This window comes from Diuraphis noxia, unplaced genomic scaffold, assembly GCF_037042655.1.
Source record: "Diuraphis noxia isolate RWA-SAM2 unplaced genomic scaffold, SU_Dnox_SAM2 contig0003, whole genome shotgun sequence".
Taxonomy (NCBI): domain Eukaryota; kingdom Metazoa; phylum Arthropoda; class Insecta; order Hemiptera; family Aphididae; genus Diuraphis; species Diuraphis noxia.
Window position 1 is genome coordinate 30,253,149 of NW_028301713.1, and position 20,153 is coordinate 30,273,301.

At 26.7% G+C, this 20,153-nt stretch overlaps 1 protein-coding gene across 2 annotated transcripts in view; it reads left to right on the plus strand.

Annotated features, from left to right (window-relative positions):
• Positions 1 to 20,153, plus strand: part of E23 (ABC transporter G family member E23) — a 91,996-nt gene that overhangs the window by 19,917 nt on the left and 51,926 nt on the right. The window contains exon 1 of one of the 2 annotated variants that reach the window (XM_015512351.2): positions 16,336 to 16,973. The exons of the other annotated variant lie outside the window; for it this stretch is intronic. Coding sequence (XP_015367837.1) covers positions 16,876 to 16,973 — 98 coding nt within the window. The 5' untranslated portion in view covers positions 16,336 to 16,875. Of the gene's footprint in view, positions 1 to 16,335; positions 16,974 to 20,153 lie in introns of those variants that run through there. 2 annotated transcript variants of the gene reach the window in all.

Consider the following 20,153-nt stretch of genomic DNA (forward strand, 5'->3'; position numbering starts at 1 on the left):
TCATTAGAGTTTTAGCAAAAATGAATTTACGCCCCGTAAGATAAATGTTTGGTTGTTCATGGTTTTAGTATTGAATTTAGAAGTTAATGGGTTTAATGGGTGAATTACTTAAACGGATATAAAAATAATTTGATATGCCGGATAGCTTTAAATCTTAAGTCTTGAATATTCTTGATGGAAAACGAAAAACGTTAAATTCATTAAAACAAACATAGAAACAACAAATTTTTTTCAGAAAAAAAGAACGAAGTTAGTTGTTATTTATACACACATTTGGTCGAAGGTAATTTGGTTGAAGGTTTAGTGATCGAAAAAAAGCGATCGAAATGTCATGTGGTCATGTGGAAAAACAGATGGTCGAATATTTTATTAATATAGTCGAAATATTTTGTGGTCGAATGGGTTTTTCGGTCGAAGTAAAGATAATGATTATTTGTGCCATTGGACCTACTGAGATTTTTTAATAAACAAAATAAATATTGTGTGTTTAATTTTTTTTTTCTAAAAACAAATAATCATCTAAGGTAAACTTTCACAGAATAATATTATCACATAATAGTATCATTTGTGTATGGTATAATAATAATAATTATATCTACTATCTAGACTATACGGGTTATACTACACTCAATAATCGAGAATATTCGATAACAAGTAACACTCTCCTCGGTCCTCCCCGTGCATTACGATACGTGTATACGATACGTGCATACGATAGCTGATCCAGGTTGTGATTTATTAGAGTATTTAAGAGGAATAGTTCAAAATTTAAAATTTTAATTACTTATATTATATTATTTATACTAAAACTTACAAGTAATACTAGTATCTATACCTACTAATTATTTTAATATTTTACTACAATTTTTTTTTTAAATAATATAATACCTATTTTAGTTAATTTTTTTTAATTATTTACTTTTGTGTTTTTTTTTTTTTTTGAAATATTTAACTCAATCGATTACATAACATTTCGACCATTTAAATTTTCGATATTATTTTTTTCGATCACAAAACCTTCGGCCACTAGATTTTCGGCCAGACAACCCCCACCCGTATATTTTATATAGTAAATAAATAAAAAAATTATAATAATATAATTAAAATGGAAATTACATGAAAATATAACAGAGAAGGAAAAATTTAGTATTGACAACAAAATAATGTCCTGATTGGCCTCTCAAGCTTAAAAATTAATATATATATACTGGGTAAACATATTTTATAATACAAGTTTACTTTTTACTATTTTACTTTTTTCGAATCTGCAAAACAACATCATTCACATAGTCATACCCGATTATCGATGAACTATTGAAATTGCAGCATACTGATGTAAATGTTATACCTCATTAACATTTTAACATGTTATTTGTTTTTTTTTTTTTAGTGGTCCTTAAGTATCTTCAAATACTTCTCCATATCTTTCCCCACTACAGAAACAATGCTGGATACAACCATGCACATAACCACTGTCCTACGCGTAAATACCTGTGAAAGAATTGCGAAAAAATAACTGACCTTCTCAATAGTGAATAGATAAATCAACACAAAATAATTATTATACCAAGTAGACTATTCATTTGTATACTGCAAGGTTGTTTCTAAAAAAAATTTAAATCAATAGGTATCTACAACTAACATTTAACACACCGGTGACTCATGTCCATAATATGGATAAATATAATATTATATTTGTATCTTTTTTTGGTTTTATCACTCTGTGGTAACTTTACCAATAATCACCTGCATAATGTGTATTTTATTTTGTATCAATATAACACCTACTTGGCTACTTATACCTATTTAACTAAGCTGTATATGTTATGGGTAACTACTTTAGACTAAATAATTCAACTCCTTTGTCTTAACTAGATTGTTCTCAAAAGCAAAATATATGACGTTTGTATGTTTTTTTATGAGTCAAAAGAATTTACTAATAGCCTCGTTTAAAATTATTTAGATGATTAAATGTACAGGTTAAAATATTTTAATGTGAAATATTAATTTTTCAATTTCATAATATATTAATAGCTTAGCAATTTAGTACGAGGAACTTTATAGTAATAATATTGCATACATAAACTAAAAATATTAACACTTTTAATATTATATTTCGTAATTACTATCAAAATTCCTTTATAATTTTTAAAATTTAAGTACTTTCTGTGTCGATCACATTTTTACTAATTATAATTGAATGGAAGTACTAATACCCAATTCAGAATATCATCATACATTTCTTTCTCTATGGCCATCAATGATAACTTATCATTATAATTTATAATGTTTAAAATAAAATGTATGATAGGATTTCTAATGCATAAATACAAAAAAATTAATTGTAGGTATGGATTTTTATAAATTCGTTTGTTTTTGAAATATTATACTATTCTATATTATGCATAATCTATTTTTTATGAAATAATGAATTGATATTAAATCACCAGGAATTTTATGATAAAAAATGAAATCTTTTAGATATACATATTATAAATAAATGGTATGTAACAAAATATTTAATCATTATCGAAAAAATCATTCTCACATATTGAATACAAGTTATTTTACTCTTTGTTACCAAATCACAATCACCCTTTAAAATATAAAAATGAGGTGATAACATTTTGATCATATTCATTCAATGGTTCCAGCAAACTCTAAAGGTTCAATTTATGATATTTATTCGTTTTTATTACTACGCCATATTGTCAAATGTAAAATAAATATAAGTTTACATATTTTTAAAGTATGTGTTACTATACAAAAGTTGAAAAATAATATTTTAAAAAACTGAAACAGCCTACAATTCTACTTGAAAAACTATTCATATAAACCACCCCTTCTCCAACTTTACATTATAACAACAATTGAATAATTTAAAAAAAAATAACCAATAAAAATCAAAAACAAAACTATGACAATTTGAAGTGCTCTAATTATTAAAACATTACAGAAGAGATTTAAATCTTTAATATTTCAAAAACATAACAAATTATAAATGGTTGTTATTTAATACAAAAAAAAAATTATTAAAATTAAAGCAAAAGTATTATATTGTACACCTAAACATTATTATATAAATTTATCAAAAATATATTTAGTTCAACAACATTAGGTTTGGAAATAGATCCGTACCCAATCTTTAAGTAATCTTTAATAACCCCATAATACATTTGTTTTTTTTATGTTCAAAAAGGTACTTGCTTAAACTGTATCTAAATAGAGCTTTTTAAACCGTATTTGTAAAATAACTAAACCTTGAAAATAATTTATTAAATAGATGAATTAAAATGGGTATCTTTCTCGTTTTCAATGAGAGGTTGAGGTCAGAAGAATAGTAACATACAAATACACAATATGTCAATATATATATATACATATCATATATCATAAAATTTATATTTAATTTGTATAGATGCTATATACAATGAACAAATACATAATTTGACCAATCCCAATCCGGTTCAAATAAACGGCTAAAAACATATTTGGACGAAAACCCGAATCAAGGCCTGGTAATAAATCATAATAGTAAAAAAAATAAACGAATGAATAATTGTAACTATAATATGACAAATTGGGGTTTGGTCTAATTTAATGTTGACACTACAGTTCAAAGTATATTAAAACACGTTTTTTTATACCAATTTGTATAGTACGTCATTAGATTAGGTACCCAAGTATCTATTTAGATTCATACACGAGTAGATACTAATAAAGTAACAAAATAAGTGATGATTAGTGCAATATCGATTTTAAAATTTTATTTTCAAAACACCTAAACTTACTTTATTAAAAAAATCAGTCGAACATTTAAGGGTAGTAGAATTCTATGTCTTTTGATTGGCTATATATAAATGACGCGTTTATTGACCCGATTACTTACTTGGAAAAAATGTCAAATAAAAAAAAAACACCCATGTATAGATATTTAATAATTCGTTTTTTTAATAAAACGTAATATTTTATAGATTTGGGTCTTAGACTTTTAGGTGTTGTATATTATATTATATAAATAGACCGCGGGTTCATGGTTGTGCTTAAGTTTTCAAGTATAAGTAACATAAAAAAAGTTCTCTACATTTTTTTGTGATTATGGATAATTAGACGTATTTTTAGTTTACTATGAAATAGAACATAGAACCAGTTTAAGACTGCAGGCTGGTATTGAGACTTAGGAAATAAAAAATAAAAAATATAAAACATATTTCTAGTTTTTATTGATTTGTTTATATATAAACAAAATTGTGTATGTATATAGTTTTTAGTGTATACCTAACCTAGCCTAACTAGAAATAGGATTTTAATATTTAAGTGTCATATAAAAGTACGGTGTATGGGCTGCAGTTAAGTATTCTTAAACTAAGAAATTATGTAGGTAACGAATCTTTAACGAAACAAAATCATATGAATAAATTATAAGCTTGTCTGATTTGAATACAAAACTCAAGCATACATTACTATATGAAAAAAAAACCATTTACACACGATATAAACGGATTATTATTATTTTCTTCTTATTGTTTCATAATAACAAATATTTTCTAAGTACCTATACCTATTTATTGTTTTATAAAAGTTTAATTTCATAACAAACTACAAACATATAGGTAATTATTGGATATAACTAATAATAATATGATAATGAAAGTATACATACAACTTACCTTGGTTTATATTCATTTTAGAATAACTATAATAGTAAAATTTTTATTTCAGCAACTAATACTATTATAATTACAATAGTAATATTGCACTTTGATTATTAAGAAACAAAATACAATACATAAATGGAAATTTAACAAGACATTCATATAGTTCTATACGTTTTCAATCACTAAATACTAATATTATATTACTTAAATTAAATTGTGAATAGAAAAAATAGTTTAATTAAACCTACTACCTAATAAATAAGGTTTTATCGGGTGAATAGATTAAAACTAGGAATGGCTAAAATCAGTAAAATCGAATACAAAAAAATAAGCTTTTGTGCTACTAAAAAATATGTTTAATATCATGGGTACAAAAAAAAAGCACGAGGTATATGATAAGAGATAAATAATTTTATTTAAGATAAGTGGTTCAAACTTAATTTTGCCCGTGAAAATAAGGTGAGTTTATAGTTTATAAAGAACATGATAACAAATGTAATTGAAAGTGTTATTACAAAACAAGATAAGATATTTCATGGCCATTAATAAAACACACGAATTTCATTAGTGACGTAAGGATTAAATAACGTTGTATAAATTTTACCTAGATAGGTACCTATGGTTAGGCACTGATCTAAACAAACGGAATTAAATATTGTTGAAATAATTGTTCTGTAAGGTATTATGTTTATTGTCTTTTTACTTAATTAAAATATTAATTATTTAACTATCTTACATCATCAACTATGATAGATTAGTGCAGACTTCTTTGAAATCACATTTATATTAAAATATAAATGTGAAATTTTCAATACATAAACATCTATATTTTATTGTTGCCTTGAACAGTGATTTTGTGCAAAAACTATTACGTCTATTACAATGTTATAAACCCTAAAGTGAAATCAACTAGACAGAAATTATATCACTATAGCTGAGTATAGCTATTGTTTTTTATCTCCCAACACGTTTAATATAAAGAAATATAGAACAAGTTATAGTTCAAGATCACTTCAAGCACTAATCACGATTCTTTAACAATCGTCAATTACCGTACGTTGTTTGAACCAATCGTTTTGGAAGTGCCTAAGTGTAATTTTTAGTTTTTTTTAGATTCGAAATCATAACGTGAAAATTTTTTATACCACTAAAGATTTATATTTATATCTTATTGCAACTATTATATTTATCGTTTCTTTGGATAATCAGCAATAAATTTCCCAAGAACTAATCAAGTGAGCCATTTCAGAATATTAAAACATATTATAATATTCAATAGTGTTTATTAGATCACACTACCCACAGAATTCATTATCTAGTTTAAATCAAACACTCCTCACTTAAATACGGACAGGACGTCAGGGTCATTATGTTTAAAATGTAGTGGGACTAGTGTCTCAAGTTGACCCTGGTTGCAAATTTATATCGAGAAATTAAGCTAAAAATAATATCAACTGTAAGTGACAGGTGATGCTCTGTAAGCTATATATACTCAATTTTATTTCACAAGTTTTGAAAAAAAAATAAAAGAATTATTATAATTGTATAATAATTAATAATGCAAAGTCATATTATATAATACTGAATACAATACTTACGTATGTAGTGTTATTAAAATTTTCATGCCAACATATACAAATATCATAGTGAAAATGATTGATAACAGTTAGTTATAGTCTTAGATCCAATATACGCGATCTATGTCTTAAGGTTATAATATATAGTACTCGTAATAATAGTAATATCTACATGGTAACAGTATCTCATAGTTTTTAAATTTTGAACCTATGGATAATTTTCCAATGATTTAATTACTTTTATCAAAAATCCTTAATATTGAATTACCTTTTGTTATATTATTATAGCCTAATTATTCTTAGAAGAAAATAGGTATTTAGATATATAGTAAATTAATAGACTATAGGCATTATATATCCATTATTAGGTATACATATTAATATACATACTAGTATATTATAATATTATACAAAAACATTTTTTGAATTTGTTAGACTGTTTCATTGCGTAGTAATTATCAACTGATTAAATATTTTACATGCAATAAATTAAGTTTTCAAAGTTAAAAAATGTAAATTATTTAATCAAAAAAAAAAAAAAAAAAAAAATGATACGTTTTAAAGCTTTCGGATTGTCTATACAATCATAAAGAATAGTTATAATAGTTATAATATGTTATATTTTTATTATTATTAATTATATTTATTTTGAATGTCCAGTTTCCTACATACTACATTGACAATAATTCGTTATTTTTTTCAATATATAAATATATTATTATATATTATTATTAGATATTGCAATATAGCAAATCAAGTAGTAACAATATATTACATAGTGATGAAAGCAATAATGTAATCGAATAACCTGACAAATTTTATGTCTGTTAAGAATTTATCGAGAGGTGCCTAAGGTCTTAAGCATGAGAATTAGCTTATCATAATATTTAGGTAAACTAAATGTTGTAAACTAAAAAATGCATTTCTCTGAAGTCAATATTAAAACTAAGTTTTAAAAGTTTAATATATCTTATATTTTATGACATATCCATAATAATGCAAATGCAATAATTATGATAAGTTTCTATACACTTAAAAAAAATAAAAAAAATAAAAACTTGGTTATCAGGTAGTTAAATATATAATGAATCGCCGCTACTAAACTTTCTGAAAGAAAAAAATTTTAATATTATTACTTCATAAACAGTGAAAATTGCATAATATAATAAAATTAATTTCTTCTATGGTTTTCTAAAGAAACTTCGGAAAGATAGAGAAGGTGTGAAATTATCTAGGACCTACTATAGGACAACCATCTCAATGAACCCATCTGACCATGGTTTAGTTTAATGAACTTTCAATATAATATATTATAGTATAATATATGCTCATAGGAAAACAATTCAAAAGTCTTCAATTATCATCAACAATAGATGTTTGACCTTGGACTATTTAACTGTTTGAAAATGAAAATATTACTAGATGAATGATTTTACACCACACGGAACGTGTGAAATTATTAGTTCCATATTGATATTATTATGTATTTACAACAAAATAGTCTGGAATATATATATATATATAATACTTATATATATGCGTTTAAGAACAGAAAATGTTTAAATTTAGAATAGTTTACTTTAATTAACATTAATATGATAATGCTATCTAAGTAACTAATCAATGCATTAATATATTTATAAACCAATACATTCAAAATCATAACTGAAATATTATACCAACGGCACGTGGATATTTTTTTATGAGTATAAAAATCCTATAATAACATGGCTATTGGCCAGGATACTTTTTAATCACGTATTGCAAATAGTATTATACTATAGTGTCATTTCAATAACTCAATATTATTCAACAACTACACTTACCTAGATCAATGTTTTCTTTTTTTTTGAATTTTAGTTAAATTTATATGTAAAGGCAATGCTATTTCTGTATTGTATCCCGTTTAACCACGAAAGCTTATTTAATGTAATTGATAGATTAACATATTTATTATTTAATAGTTTAATACCTATACCTATACCTTTATTTCTTAAGTATATAATTATAGTGTCCTATGTTTATTTAATTAAATCATATTTTTATTTGTTTAAGTTTTTCACTATATTACGAATTTTAATATCATTACCTATTAAACTCCGTAAAACAGATATGAGCTTACAGCTCATTCGATATACCTATCAGCTATTATTAATGTATTTTATTTCAGTAAATTAATTGTAATATTGTCTTGGCTGAATAAATAAATAATGAAATAAAAATAAATACATATTCGTAGAAAAAAACAAATCTTCGTGAAACATGATATTTTGAAATAGGTAGTTAAGACATAAATAAATTAACTCCCTATATCTAAATTACTAAATATCAACTCTTAGTTCTTACCACCCAAAAATTAAACACCCAATTGAAAAAATATAATAGTATTATTGAATATTCAGGTACCTTGTACCTATAACATTAGGTAATGCAAGTGAAAAATGTAACCATATCATAGTATTATCGTACTTTATATTACAATAAAAAAAAATGTGACAAATAATTTGTAATTGATGTTTTTTTTTTTAATTAAACACATTTTATTATATAATAAGTGTGCAAGAGTATGTCTGATAAATAACAAGATATAATGGGTCCAAAAAATAAATAAAACGCATGGTTATATATATTCTGCTGCATGTATGCATAAACGATTTAAATTTTAAGGATACAATAATCGTAACGAACTTATATGATATGATATTATCATATATACAGGGAAATTATTTTTGTTATAGAACATTTATTGTTCCTGGTCAATTTTTGTCAGTTCTTATATTCATATATACTTGTGAAAATCTCATTTTTCACTATTTTAAAGTTTTAAAACATCTGGGGAATTGTAAACTGTTGTACACCAACGGCTTAACTTTAAATGCTAATAAACGAAAATCTATTTGTTCAATGATTTATATATAAAACTAATATTTTGATTTATACGTAAGATATTAAAAATATGAGTTGTCATAATAGAACTCCCTCAAATAAATAATACATTATGTTATTAAAAAATTATTGCATAAGTTTAAATATATTTGATTTTTATTTTAAAAAAATTGTTCAAAACGAAACAAATATTGGGGTGATGTTTTTTATGTTTAAAACGAACCATCCTGTACATAAGTCTGAAATTCGGTGCATCCCATAAGTGTTCTTGAAAATGAAACTGTTCTGTCTCTACAGATAATAATATATATGTATATATATATATTATACAAATTTGAAATTATTAAAGTAGTTGAAGGTTAAAGACAGTATAAATTACACTAGTTAGTTAACGATGAGTTTAAAAAAACTGATGCCCAAATTAAATTTAGGAAAAAAAATGAGAAGTATTAACAAGAATATAAACACTTATTAATTGCAATATTGCAATAATATAATGTAGTAACAGTATAAATATTATATAATATTATAATTTATAGATATACAATTAAGTAGTCTAATATAGATGAGGATAAGGATGATATATTTTAATTTGAATATAAGAAACTGAAATCCTTGTAAATAAAATTGAATTATTCATGAGATATAATAAGAATTAATCGAAATATAAGAAGTTATTAAGAAGTATTAGTTATTAAATAACCTATAGATCAATATAATATGACGCCAATTTACCTAATGCCAATAAATTGTATAAAACGCCCACAAAAAAATGATTAACAAAATAATATGAACGAATATTTTCATTCAAATATAGTGATTAAAAATAGGTATAAATAGTTGTGTGTGTGTGTATTTATACAAATTAAAAGATTAGTAATGTCGATTATTTCCATGGTACTTATAAGTGTAAAATTGACAAACATTCTCAACTTTCTAAAAAACATTATATTGTATAATGTGAGTAGGCACTTATTGATTAGTTTATTATTTTTAAATATTTTTCGTTCAGCAGTAATCAATGTAACATAAGGTTTAAATTCATTCTACAATATATGCATAAACCAAATGATTTACGAGCAATAAAATTATTTTGACGTAAATAATATGGGCACATGCGCATTATTGTAATCTGAATCATTAATAATTATGTATTGTATTATTTTAACTAATAACTTATTTTGTGTAGAATAATTTCAATATTTTGGGAAAATATAGTATTGTAACTGTTTATAATTGACAGAAAAAAATGATTTGCTGTTACAAAAGAATTATAAAAAAATATTAAAAATTATCTCAAAAATAACGAATTATAAAAATATCCCATCCAAACTAGAAACTAAAATCAAATTTTCATGGTACCTATAAACAGATTTCACCAGATTTTTTTTTTTTTTTGTGAGTTCTTTGACATACTAGTGAAACGAAAAATAACGAGGGCATTGAATGTGTAAAAAAATCAACTTTATCGACACCTATTCTTCTTGTAAGGTTACACGCACATGTATGTCACGACGTTACAATATCTTCCACATCCACAGTTAAACGAAATAATTTAAAGAGACGAATGATAAGTAAAGATACAAAATATATAGGGTACTACCACTGGGCACTGGGTATCTTCCCTAATCTCATTACTCAAATTATTCTTACTTGTCACCTATCAAACCTACTTACTATAATAAGAAAGTGTATAGATTGTATAGATTACTTCAAATACATTTTTTTTTAAAAGATACAAAATATAAAGTCATTGCAGAGAGACAGATATAGTTACACTTCATAATTATCTAGAACCTATAGAACATATAGGACCTATACGGAGTTTTTTATATTAGGTACTTTTGATGACGTTCAGTTATAATCGATGAACAAAATATTATAAGGTTTTAATCGGTGTGACATATTATAATCTGCCTTATTTCGTTTGTGACATTTAAAGCTTTAGTAAAATAAAAATTACAACATTTCATATTTTAACAATATTATTTTTTCTTTTTTATAATGACACTTATAATAGATAACGTATTGATAGAAATTAGAAAGTCGTCTTGGATTACCTAATAAATGCATATAAAATAAATTTACTAAAACTATAATACTCATATATTTACAATCAAAACATACTCAAATTCTATAATCTCTGGAGTATTAAGAATAATATTCACTTAGTAAATAATTACGAAAAGAGTAGAAATGTTTAAAATTATATTACAAGTGTGAGTGTATGTTTAATGTTTATGAGTAGATTATGTGATTAATTGTTGTCTGTTGTTGAGCAAACAGCTCAGCTACATTCTAAATTGATTTTTACGATAAAACTACACATATAATATTAAAATTTAAAGTTATAGAAAACAAATTAATTCATTCGGAATCTAATATTTTTAATGTTTCACTATTTTGTAAATGCAACTGCATAATAATAATATATAATATAATACATTTCATGTTATTTTAATAACTTATAACTTTATAGCTTTATAAGACGTTATAAATAAAAAAAAACAACACGCATATAGGCCCTAATGTTATATACGTACTTGTGTTCATGAATAATTGTATTATATAATATATTAATTATAACCTATATAATATTATTATATTGTTAAAATAAATACTTTAATAATCGAAAACGAATAATCACTGCCTAATGTCTACACTATTTACAGCCGACAATATTTAAATCAGGGATTGAGCATTTGGTATAACATCTCTTTACTTAGATCATATCGCTAGTCGGCACAGAATTATAGTGAAATATATTATTATTTTTAACTTAAGCGCCGTATTGTTGAAAGAATCTAATTTCGGTTTATCAATTAATGGGTTTACTATAGCGTGTTCCTGTACACATTTTCTTCGCCGTTGTGCACTTATATATTATGATTTATTCAGAAACTACTGAGAAGTTTAAACAGAAATACTTTACGAAACCGCTTTAAAAGTGTTAAATTAATAAAGCACTAGTAATCGTAAAGCTTAAATCCGTTTAGGCGCCGACACACTTACAACGATATAATGAAATTAAATATTTTACCAATTATTATTATTTTTATTTTACATTTTTTCTAATGTAATCACTAATCATAGTTCATAGGTAGACCCCTATAATATTATTAAAACATATATTACCTAATAATAAATTATTATCTTTTTGATATTTTTCACTTAGAAGTCTAAAAGGAGATTTCAGGTCTTAAAATTGTTATCTGTTATCACAAAATGTTATATATGATATTAAAAACTTAGTAAATCTCTTCAACAACACAATAAATACTTACTTATTTTAAGACATATATTTAATCTAATGTAATATAGTTGGTAATTCACTTACTGTAGTCTGTAACGAATGTAAACTAAAAACTTAAAAAAATATTTATAAGTTAAATTGTGTCATTCACAATGGCCTTTGACTTCACCGGATCCGCTTTTATAAAAATAAATATACACATCATAATATCAAAAATGCTTTAAGTCAAACTTACGTATTATACTTTATACGTCATGAGAGATTATGTATTTCATAATTCATTAATCATAAAAGAAACTCGAAAAATAACATAGGTATTGGAGTTTTTTTTTAATATACCTAATTAAACTAGTTTTTTTCCGAATCCAGGAGTACCAAATCCTCAATTTATCAATCTCACATACAGTAAGTTTTTTTCCGTTCAACGACAATAATTATAATATGTTAAAGAGTCCACTATTTATTAATGGACTAAAATTCAGGACATTTTTAGTTTTACATAGCGTGGTGGTCATACAAAACAAAGTGTACAAAAAAAAATAAAATATAAAATTTCAATGATCAAAAACAACAGGAAAAACAATCACGCATCATAAAACAGTTGGATTCTGTCAATTTTTTCTTATTGAAAATAAAAAAGTTAGGTCACATTGGTTTCCGATTTTTGAAATAATTTTTAAATAACTTCGGTAATATATAACTCAAAATACTTGAATGTGTATGATATTTTTAAAGATCTTTTTTTCGAAGTTTATTATTAGGAAGATTTGTAAATAATAAAATTAACGTATTAAATATTTATTTATCATAATATCACGTATAAATTTATGCTACTACCAAGACATCAAATTGCAGTTGGAAATATAAAAATACGAAACATCGGTATATATCAATAGATACTCCTTGAATTGATTGTTTAATTCTCTTATACAATTAGACATCTAATTATAACCAACTTTGATGTTTGTACAATCTATTAATAATCTTCAAGTACCTACTTTAATTGTGTAACATCAGTCCTACATTCAAAAACATTTATAAATACAAAGTTATGTTCATTAATAGTGTTATAATTAATTTAAGGATTTTTAAGATATGTAGAAATCACTTATAAAAAAATTTCACGAGTCACTCATGAATATTAAATGTATATTTTTATTCTACCTATCTCATGGATTTAATAATAATTATCAACCAATTTACATTATAAACATAATAAGTACATTACTACTTGACTTTTTACAATTCATAACCAAACAGCAAATATTTAACTAATAACAGTAAAAATTGATTGCATAGTCATAAATTCAAAATTCATAATTCATAATAAATTTGGATTCAAGTTCACATATTTTCCCCATTGGGAGAACATTTTTCTCAATTTTCCCATTACTTGTATACCTATATGAAATGTACCTATGTAATAAATAAATAAAACTTATTTTCAATTTTAAAATAAATTAAATTAATATTTATAAATAACAATTTTCGTGAAACATACAAAAATTAATTTAGGTTTTCAAGTAATTTTATTTATTATGAATTATGAATGCAATGAATTAAAATAACTAAAAATGTTTTTTAGATGAATAATAGAAAAATATTAACTATCTATAATTACAAGAAAAAAATCCATATATTTATACATATTTTGTATGAACTTTTTTAGAAATTTGATGAAGTTAAACGTTTTTGAAAATGTGAGTCGTGAGTTGTAACCGGCAGCCCTAATACTAATGAATAATGAATTAACTTTAATTTTATATGTATTCTAAACACTTAATTAAATAGTGTATCATTTATAGAACTCGAAATATTTTTGTAAGAAAAGCAAAGACTTACACACGTTGTAAAGAATAACGTTTACATAATATAGTAGGTATTATAATATAGGTAATGCAAAATGCATATATTTATCTTAACCTATAATTATTAACACTTAAAGACCTCAACCCTTATTTATATTGTGACATTTTCAAAATGTTTTTATTAAATTTAACCTATTGCCTATTTCATACAACGAACTAATTCACAAGCACTCAGTTCTACGAAAAGTCATGATAAGTAAGTTAATATAACAAGGAAAACAAATGCTTTAAAAACAGGACTTAATAATTAGTTATATTACAAAGTCGTTTTTAAATTTAATTTTAATTTAATGTCAAATACGAGTAAAACGTTTAAACTCACTTTAATTTTATTTATTTAAAAAAAAAAGAATTTAAATATTTCAACCAATTTGAATTAAACAAGCACATATTTGTTTAAATTTAACCCAAAGCTAGTACATAAAAATGTACAGTATGTTAATTAAATATAAGTATGTTCTAATTTTTTGTAGTTTTTTTTACTCGCTTTAGTAATACGTAAAATGTATAACCATCATTAGAGAATTTAAGAGTATCCGGGTTTTCTATTGTACATTATAATGGTGAACAATGGTGGTCCAATCGTACGGGTGAGTACAGAGTGCTCCTTATTTAAAAATTAAAGAATGTAACATAGGTACTGCTGATATTATTAAGCATAATATAATATAATTATAACATTAAGCATACATTTTGTAATAATAAAATATTAGCGAAGGGAATTTTATTCACAGTCAAGACCTAATGGTCTTGGCATGGTATTAATCTTATAATGATAAAAAGCAAAGTAAAAACCGTGATATTTCTGAAAACGGATTAGAAAAAACATTTTGTGTATTATCAATATTATTTGTAGAGGTTATTATACGATTACGGAATATAGTAATAACGACATAGTATAAGATAACGGATACCAAATCTTGATTAACTTAATTTAGCCTCCCTCTCCCAAATCCTGAATACGCCACTGGTTTAAATACTTTAATTTTTGGGTGTTGTTTGAAATTAATAATAAGACGGCCATATATCAGGCTCCAGACTTCATATTGGTAATATCTTAACATCAATCTCAAATATTTTAAGTTGCCATCGTATCTACGCGTATTTATTCATTACTATGTACCTAAATAATATTGAATGTTACATAATATGCATTATCTGCTTCAAATTTTTTTTTCCTCAATCCAAGATTTTCTTAGCGTACCAACGAGAACTCTTGACTTTCCTACAACAGTCGAGAGCCACCAACATATTATATGTAATTTAAATATACATGGACGTTAAAAATTTTCATTTAGAAATGTTTAGTTTGAATCTTTAAATATAGGTTCAAGTATCTCATCGGTGGTTAAAAATATCAGAATCTGAGATTTATACATTATGGGTACATAGATTTACATTCTTATTCATAATCATATTATTTAAAATTGAATCTACAATTCTGTTTTTATTTAAAAATAACAAACGTTTTCGATGAGTTTGTGCTTTAATTTCTAGTAGTCTATGCCCTATACGGCTATAAGGAGTACTTCTCTACCTATCTGGTGATCACGGAGTAAAACTGCAGCTCTCCGTTAAAAATGGAATGCTTATTGTAAAAAATGACGTATACCTACATAATTTTCTGGTGCAGTATGACTATTCTGTCAATCTCGAAGTGCCCAATTTCTCGAACCAGGCAACCGCGAGATACTCGTGTGTGAAAATCCATTACAAATTTCAGAGGGGGTAACATTTTTAACATCGATGGGCCGGCTTTGATCACCACTGCACACAACTAAAAAACTGCTTATAATTTTAGCATCCCTTCGATTTGCGCCCACGGATGAAATTCCGCATTACCTATAATCATATGATGACGTATCCATTATTATATCTATCTCTTGCATAGTGTTATGGAGTGGATTTGAGTTTTAAGTTCGCGCACCGATAAGGAGGAGGTGGCGACGACGACGACGACGATCGCACGTGCGCGTGCTTTGCCGATTATCCGCCAGGTATCGCTTTGGCCGGTGGCCGCCGCCGGAACCGCCGCCACTGCCGCCGCCCGGGTGAGTGTGCTGCGTGCGAGCGGTTTCGTTAGAGACTGAACCGGGTAACCAACGCAGTCGTCTCTATCTGGTTCAGTGTTTCACATTGTCAGTGTGTTAGGAGTGCCGCCACCGCAGCGGTCTGCCCGAAAGCTACACACGTTCGTATTTCCGCGTACGGTCGTCCCAATAATATCTACGCGTATTATTGCAAAACCAAAATCGCACCATCGGTCGTGATTGCACAGAAACCGTCACCGTCGATCCGAACGGAAATCACGCAAATTAAAATTAAATTATTATTATACTTACGCGAAAAAAAGCCGACGCAAATCACACGACTCCGGCATACGAACATTTTTTTTTTTTAATCTGTCCGAATTACACTCGCGGAAAAACACGTAAAAACCACCGTCACCGCCGCCGTGAATATAATATCCAGTTTACCTAACGATTTTTTTTTTCCCCATTCCAATGAGAGGGCTCCACTTAGGAACGTCCAGCACGTTTTTTTCGATCCGTTGAATCGTATTAATTTTTTTCTTACTGCCAACATCGGCCGCCACGATTAGCGATACCACTGCCTCCACGACCGCTTCGACAATGATCATATCCAAGGACCTGTTCCTGTTGGGCGATCAAGACTACCTGCGATTGCCCAAAGACGACAAACGGTCCAGAAATGGAAACAAAACGCTCAGGTCAGTCTCATACTTATATGTATACGCATATTATCGCATTCTATTTTCGAAGACTACTCACTTGTCATATTATTTGGTGTTGCTGCACGGCTATAGGATTCGTGTTTTTCGATACTTATTATTTTTGGCCGAAGAAAACCCCACCCACATCTGCAAATCAGCTGTTATCTCGTACGTGACGATGATAATAAAAATAATAATAAAATGGATTTATAAAAAAACGTATAATTAACAAACAGTTTTGCGATTCGGAATTTATCGTATTCATAATACATCACAGGTACAAATATTATAAAAGTCCATAAAACATACGACAATGTGAACTTACTATTGTATAATACATATATAGCCATTGATTAATTATCTATGATCCATGATACGCAACATCTATTAATATCGTACGAAATTTATAAATACTTGTGCCAATGAACATACACCTCCGTAAACTACCTATATATGAAATATTAATCAGCTTCGTTAAAACTCTAAAAGTTATCATAGGCATTTTCCGCCCTTTTCCACGGGTCCTGCCGCCGAAGGTAAACGGACAGAATCCGCGGCGGCGGGGACTGGGTCAATAACCTCCACGGTCGCCCCGGCACAAATTGTGCCATACATATTATTTTTTTTTAAATTACCAGTAATATTAGACGTTTAAACTATTCACCACGTTTAGGTCCGTTTTTGAATAATTTATTTTTAATATTTTATACGGTGTATAATGTATGTATTATATTCATTTAAATGACGTATATTATGTAATTTTAAGTACTTATACTATTCGGTCGGTTCGTCGTGAACTCAAAGTCCTTTATAAAACTATAGTTCTAAATCGTGTCAGCATTATGATATAGTATGAACGATCGTAATCCTATTCGGTCAACTCGTTTCATTAATTATCGAGAAACCATATTATTATAATAATAATGATAATTACAACGTTATAACACAAGAACAAAGTTCCGCTATATTACAATAATATGTTTTACGATTGGATAAGCTCTCGAAATAAATCATTAGGGCACAATTAATACACTGTCCACACATGCGTGCGAACGCGACAGCTTTTGTAAATTCACCAAGCCCATTACCCCGTACCGATGTGGCGGTGTCGCCAACACCGTGTTTTAAGTGCATAATTATTGACGACGACTAGTACAGTTGTACGTTCGTTGTATTCGTAGGTAGGTACCTATATGTTTGCGCCGCGTTTTAATATTATCACTATCACTATCACATCATATTAAATTTAACTATTTATTATATTAAGTATTAATGTATATACCAACAAAAATCGTATACAAAAGTTGTTAAAAATGAATGGCCGGTACGGTGCCTAATAATACCTATGGTAGTAACTCTGTGACGACGATGATAAAAAAAAAACACCATATAGTCGACGATACAACGTGACTGTGTGCATAATATCTATTTTAATTCTCGACGAAAGTATTATAATATTATAAATTAACAAAATAAAAAATGTACTCATACAGAATATGATGCTCAGGTATCTTACCATCTCGATGTTTTCTATATGTACAGTAAACAATATGTAAGTTGAATATAAAATAATATTATAAACGTGTACAAAAGGCCTTGGGTGAATATCTATTGTAATACGACTCGAATGCCCGTAAAATCTTTTTTTGAACCTTTGGTCGTACGATATTGCGCGCTAGGGACTATATTTGGACGCCCCAAAGTTCGCGAATCACGATTAGCAGCAGTGTATACATACATAATTATACACCACTGTGAATATAATTTTAATGTGGGATATCATTTAAAGTTGTTATTAACTAATAATTATGTATAAACATCAAGTACCTATACGGTATATCAGTTATCAATTCATTGTTATATACAGGTGTAACAGAAAAACCTGACCAAGAAAAATAAAAATATACCAATTCATTGTATGACAATTTTAATATTATATGATAGATAAATAATTTGAAAAATAATTTGAAAAATACACTCATGTCAGCAAATTCTCAAAAATCATATTTTTTTTAAAGTTATTGCGTTCCAAATAAATTTTACCAAAAAAAATTCTAATAAATAAACTACTTGACTTACATTTTTTTACCATCAAAATTGTTTTTATAATCAGATTCACAAATAGGCTATTTTGAATTTATCCAACATTTTTTTTATTAAATAATTTTTTTTTTATTTTCAATGCTAAAATATGAAACATAAAAAATGAATTATACATTTAGTGCTAAGTTCACTTAATGAACAAAAAAAAATATTAATGTGAAAAAAAGTGAGTACAAAAGTGAGTTCTATCTGTTACACCTTGTATATTTATTTTGTAGTTTGTACTACAAAATATAAAGTCTTATTATTATTATTTTTTATATACCCCCGACGAAATTCCGAAATGAGATTATTTGTTTACGAGATTTTTCGTTTAAATACCTACTGACCGCTGTAGGCACGAAATATAAAGAAAAACTTTCATTAATTCCTTTTGACTTGCGTGGCGTTTGATGCAAATCACGAACTTCCAGACGTTGGCTTTTCCCTTTCGTTTGACGCGCGCGTACGCACTAGAACAAACGCGTGGCGTAAGTTAACAGACTATAACGTGTATAACCCAGTGCTATGAATTTTATATACCTACATTTGTGTTCCACAGTTTTTACTTTTATTGAGTGTTTTTTGTTTTTGTTTTTTCGTCGTTCTTATTCTCACGAATCTACACTACTTTTTTTCAAATAAATGAACAATAGTTGCGAGCGAGCGAGTCTGCGGTTCGCTTACTCGTTTTTTGTGTGCGTGCAATAGGTGTGTCACGTGTTATTAACCAGTCTTCGGACTAAATCGCTGTTTAAATTTCATCTCACGTACCGCGACTACAGTCATAACGCGGAAAGTGAAACCGCATCATTCTGTCGCAAAGACAAAAAATATATATTGATATAATATTATTATGCGAAAAAATATGAAACATAAAATTTAAAAATATGACGAGCGAGGCAAACGAGTGGTGTGCCACAGCTGACGTTATCCGCAAAATTTCGAAATTTTTTTTTAACTTTACCTACCGGCCACCATATGTTGTCCTAGCATGAGGTCGAACAATCACAAAATATAATACTATTGTCGCCTTGGCCTTGTGAATACACTTGAATTTGATTAAATTCGGTTTGATGTGGGTTGAGTAAGCTA